At 54.9% G+C, this 5,156-nt stretch overlaps 1 protein-coding gene across 1 annotated transcript; it reads right to left on the minus strand.

Annotated features, from left to right (window-relative positions):
* Positions 1-3,165: 3,165 nt before the first annotated feature.
* POU4F3 (POU class 4 homeobox 3) lies at positions 3,166-4,499 on the minus strand. Its single transcript, XM_032403522.1, has 2 exons — positions 4,380-4,499; positions 3,166-4,062 (listed from the first exon to the last, which is right to left on the minus strand). The coding sequence occupies exons 1-2, from the start codon at positions 4,497-4,499 to the stop codon at positions 3,166-3,168; spliced, it is 1,017 nt and encodes a 338-aa protein (XP_032259413.1).
* Between the last annotated feature and the right edge of the window lie 657 nt (positions 4,500-5,156).

The raw sequence follows: 5,156 nt of genomic DNA on the forward strand, positions 1-5,156 counted from the left end.
GGGTTTGCAGCCATCAGGAAAAGCTTACAGAAGTGATGTGACTTACCCAAGGTCACACAGCTAGGAAATGGCCCACCAGGATGCAAACGGGGCCTATGTGAACCCCAAACCGGCTGGTACCTACCCACCCTCCACTCTCGAGAGGTCTGTGCCCCCGCCTCGCAGAGGCGACTGCACAATTCCAGAGAAACCGCAGCTCCGTTGCTTCCTGAGAGAGCCCAAGGAGAGAGGCGGCGGCGCCGGGCCGGCGCCCTCAGTGGGTGGGAGAGGGTGGGGCGCGTCGTGGACCAAGCAGCAGCTCCGGTCCGCAGGTAGAAACTGGTCAAAATACCAGTGCGCGAGGGCACCCCGGGCGCCTGAAGCGGACCAGTCACAGAGGGGCGGGCCGACTCACAACCCAACCAGGCCAGTTACGGAGCAGATCTTAACTTTCGGGCCCCCCCTCCCTAAAAAAAAAAAAAAAAAAAAAAAAAAAGTCTTCCAAACTTTTGAGGTTATTAATTTAAATTATATATATAATATATGTTTTATATATTATATATATAATAACAGCAGGGAACTTTTCAGAAGGGAGATGGAGGCGGATATCGGGTTCTTTCCCGGGCCAGAAAAGCTGAAGGCTCTTACCTGCAGGAAACCTCGCAGCCCGCAAAGGCGCGTCTGTCTGGAGCGCTTCACTTCGGCGCGGGACGCTCACGGCCGCCTCCTCTGCAGCCCGGCTGGGCTCCGGCCGTGTTTTATACCACTATAGGCAATTAATATTGCATCAGCCGTATTTTAAATTTTCAAAACCCACAATATAATGTAATGGCATAGGGCATTTATTATTAAAGGACACCCGATGGAGAAGGAGGTGGAGGCATCGCTGGGGTTGTTGCGCTAGGCGGGGGCGAGGGGCTAAGGCCCAGGGGCTGGGGGCAATCCCCAGGTTTGCTTGTGCAGCATAGGGGGTGCACCGCGCCGAGGGGAGACCGACTCTGCTCCGAATTTCAGGCCAGAGGTGATGACCCACTGCTCTTTGAAGACACAGAGGGAAAATGTGCTGACCACTCCTAGACTTGGAACATTAATTTTTAAGAAGTGAAGGTGTTTCTGCGGCTCACAAATAAAAAGGTTTCTTCCCCCTTTTAAAGGGGGTGAGAGAGAAGGGAACTGCCATCTGTTGAGCACCTACTGTGCTCAAGGCACTATGCTAGGATGTTTGCAGCAGATTTATCATTTAAACCCACAGAGAAGACGAGATAGACCTTGGGGTGAGTAAGTTATTGCGTGATAGTTTTAATCAAGTTTCTGAAACGACCTCAGAGGGGCCCCAACGGACTCTGTCCCAGTAAAGAACACTTTCCTCCCTCTTTGCATCTATCCACTCACTTCCTATCCAGCCATTTGAATCTTCTGAAATAATGTTTCATCCCAAGCACAAAGCACTACCAGATGCCTTAAATAAACAATTTTATTTAATCTTGACAATAAACGTGTGGGGTAAATATTTGCCTCTTCATCCTGAAGACAAGCAATCGGGGCTTTTTAGAAAAGGCAAGAAACTGGCTTCCAGGTTATTCAGCCAATGAGTGGAAGTATTGGGGGCTCCTACTCCCATCAGTCTGGCCTCAAAATTTGCAATGGGTCTGAATCAAGTTGAGCGAACAGAGGCTGATAGATTCGCATGCAGGGAAGCATGTGGGGAAGTGCCTTGTAACCCTGAGGTCCGGAGAAGAGTTGCCAGATCTCCCTAGAGGAGATCAGAGTGAGAAGGTGAGGCTGCATGGAAGAGGAAAGAGATGGCCAGACACCGGCCTGCTGGAAGTGAGAACCCAGCCCGTATGGGTTCTCACTTTTAAATCCTTTCCAAGACTAGTACTTCTTAGTCTCTGAGAAAGAAAAGCACTGTGATTCGGGTTGAAAAATAAAGCATTTATTTTAGAAGTTAATTCAACGGGTAAAGAGAGAAGAAAACTCAATATTTTATTTGTATCTATTTGGAGAACAAAACCAAAGATCACACAGCCACACACAAATTACATGAAGCAACGAAAGATAAAATGTGATGGGGCCAGAGGAACGTGGGTGAGAAGGATCCAGGCCAGCAGTCTGGCTCCTCTTTCTACCCAAAACCATAAGTGGACTTCCACCCAGAGACACCCAAATAAGGGGGATGGAAAGAAGCAGAGTTAAATAAATAATAGGAAAAAACAATGCTAACAACAATAATAAAATCACAACGAGGTTAGACGTGTTGGAAGGAGTTGCATTCGATTCAGAGAAGTTACAATTACTTTTGAAAAGCCACCTCTACGCTGTGCTGGGAATCTGGCTGGAGCAGCGAGCTGGGGTCAGAGAGTCCTCAGTCGGTCCGGAGCACTACCAATCCCCCTGGCTCTCCAGAAGGCAGTAATTATCCCCTCAAACACCATCAGATCAGGGAGAATGGACCAGAGCAGTCAGCTGCTGCTTGCCACCAGATGCGATCCCAGCATTTTCAGGTGCTGAATTAGGCCCATCTTTTCCGGGGCCCGAATTACCGCAGAGAACAGCTGGGACCTCGAAACTCCACGAACACTTTCCCTGAACCTAATCCATGCTACCTTAGAGAACTTACAACAAACCAAAGGATGAGACGGATAAAATTTAAGAGGGTAAAGGAGTATAAGGCTATCCTTTGGAAACATACATGTATTTTATATACTCTAAATAAATCTCCAGTACATGTGTGTGCCCCAGTTAGACTTTGTAATATTATTTATCACTGCCTTCCCATCCCTTCACCTTTTGTCTAATCGCGCTTAGCAAAGTGGCGCCTTCACCCCCAGAGTTGTGCGGCCGGGCCAACTCACTATCCCCTGTATGTGGGCTCCTGCCCTAAGGTCGCGCAGCCCAGCGCGCAAGGGCGATTTTCAGCACCAGGGACAGCGCTAGTCCCTCCAGGCCTACCCTTGACGGATTTTTCCTTAGCGCCGTTTTTCTGGTGGGAATAGAAAGGAAAGAAGAGAAAGAGAAGGCCGGGAGGCAACCAGGTGGGATAAAGGGGAAAGTCTGTGGCTTCGGGGGAGAGAGCCTGACCTGCCAGGAAACGTCTTGGTGTCCCCCATAACCGTTACCCCTCCCAACTCCGGGGGGTGGTGTACACTCAGCTCTCCCGGACCCGGACGCTGCGCCCCGCCGCAGTCAGTGGACAGCCGAGTACTTCATTCGTTTCTGTTTCTGTCTCTGGTTGCAAAACCAGACCCTCACCACGTTCTTTTTAAGGTCCAGTTTCTCGGCGATGGCCGCGATCTTCTCAGATGAGGGCCGCGGCTGGATGGCGAAGTAGGCCTCCAGTGAGCGCTTCTCTGGCGCCGCGATGGACGTGCGTTTGCGCTTCCGCTCACTGCCGTTGAAGAGCTCTGGCTTGCTGTTTTTCTCTCGATAGGCGGCCTCGGCTTCCTCCAGCCAGGCCTGAAGCACGGGCTTGAGCGCGATCATGTTGTTGTGTGAGAGAGTGAGAGACTCGAACCTGCAAATGGTGCTCTGGCTGAGCGAGCCTACGCCGGGGATCTTGAGGTTGGCTAGAGCCGCGCCCACGTCCGCCTGGGTCACCCCCAGCTTGATGCGCCGCTGCTTGAAGCGCTCGGCGAAGGCCTCGAGCTCTCGGGGGTCCGACTCCACGTCGCTGAGGCATGCGGGCATGGCGCTGTGAGGCGCCACGGCATGTGGGTGACTCATGCCCATGGCCTGGTGCAGGTGGCCCATGGCGCCCAGGTGGTGCGGGTGGATCTGCGCCGGCATCACCGAGTGCTCCGGGGCGCCCAAACCGCTCACGCTCAGCGTGGGAGAGATGTGCTCTAGCAGGTCGCCCTCGAGGCCCTGGTGCACGGCGTGGTGCGGGTGCGAGGTGAGCGCGGCCGGGTGGGATATGGGCACGGTGGACGAAGTGGACGTGCAGGGCACGCTGCTCATGGTATGGTAGGTGGCGTCGGGCTTGAACGGATGGTTCTTGCCGTGGGAGACGATATCCACCGCCGCCAGAGCTTCGGCGCGTGCCAGCAGGCTCTCATCAAAGCTTCCAAATATATTACCCTGCAGCTGCAAGCGAGAAGGCGCACAGCACGGTCAGTGGGGAATACTGTCAACTCAGGATTAAAACACATTTTCAAGCAACCGCGATGCCTCTCCTCAAAGCCCAGGTCATAAAAATTAATACGGAGACAGAGGCTCTGCTGGAACAGACGTGTGGATCAGAGAGACATGAATGAGAGAGAGAGCGCGCCGGGAGAGAGCGCGGGGGAGACAAGGAGAGGGGTTCAGACAGCGGCGATTGTTCTGGGAGACATGAAAAAAACATGAAGCTAGTGCCTGTCAAAAAATGTGCCTTAGAGCGGTAATTATGCTCCACTACGTACCTGCGGGGCTGGGAGACAGACTCGGCGCATGGCCTCGGAACCGGAGTGCAGGCTGGAGAATTTGGGTTCTTGAAGCACCGGGTGCATGCCGAAAGGCTGCTTGGCGTTCATGGCCATCATCTTCGCGCGCCTGGCAGGGAGGCAGCGAGGGACATGGATCAGGCTCGTCTCGCTCGCTCGCCGCGCTCCAAGTGAGCGCTGCTCAGCGCCCGCGCTCCCCTCGCCCTCTCGCTCGCTGCCTCCCCTCTCCCCCACCTGCTTCTTCACTCATCTTACAAGCAGCCTGCCAGGAAGGGCCCGGGCGCGCGCAGGCGTGCTCACGCGCCCGGGACTCGCAGGGGCGGCCCGGGAGGCGAGGCCAGGCAGCCGCTCTAGGCGCGCCTCTGTGCGCCCGCCACGGCCGCCCCCGCCACAGCATTTATACCCGGGCAGGGCCTGGCCTCTCCCGGCCGCCCCGCCCCGCCTGGCTCCAGCGCGGCAGGCCTTCCGGATTCTTTCTTCTTCTTCATGGACTTGTTTCCCCCCAAAGTCTCAAACCTCTCTGTCCTGTTCCAACTCGCACAGCCCAGATCGAAGGACAGCCCCGGGCTGAGCGGGGCCAGGAAGCTGACCCTACTACACACACACACACACACACACACACACACTCCTTGTCGGCCAGGCTGCCGCCAAACTGCCCATTTCCAGGGCGCTCCTGGCCCCACGCCCGAGCGGTCCACCAGTGTCCGGCCCGCGGCTCAGCGAAGAGGCGCCTCCAAGCACCCAGACGGGCTCCAG

The sequence above is a fragment of the Phoca vitulina genome, unplaced genomic scaffold, assembly GCF_004348235.1.
Source record: "Phoca vitulina isolate PV1807 unplaced genomic scaffold, GSC_HSeal_1.0 scaffold6, whole genome shotgun sequence".
Classification (NCBI taxonomy): Eukaryota; Metazoa; Chordata; class Mammalia; order Carnivora; family Phocidae; genus Phoca; species Phoca vitulina.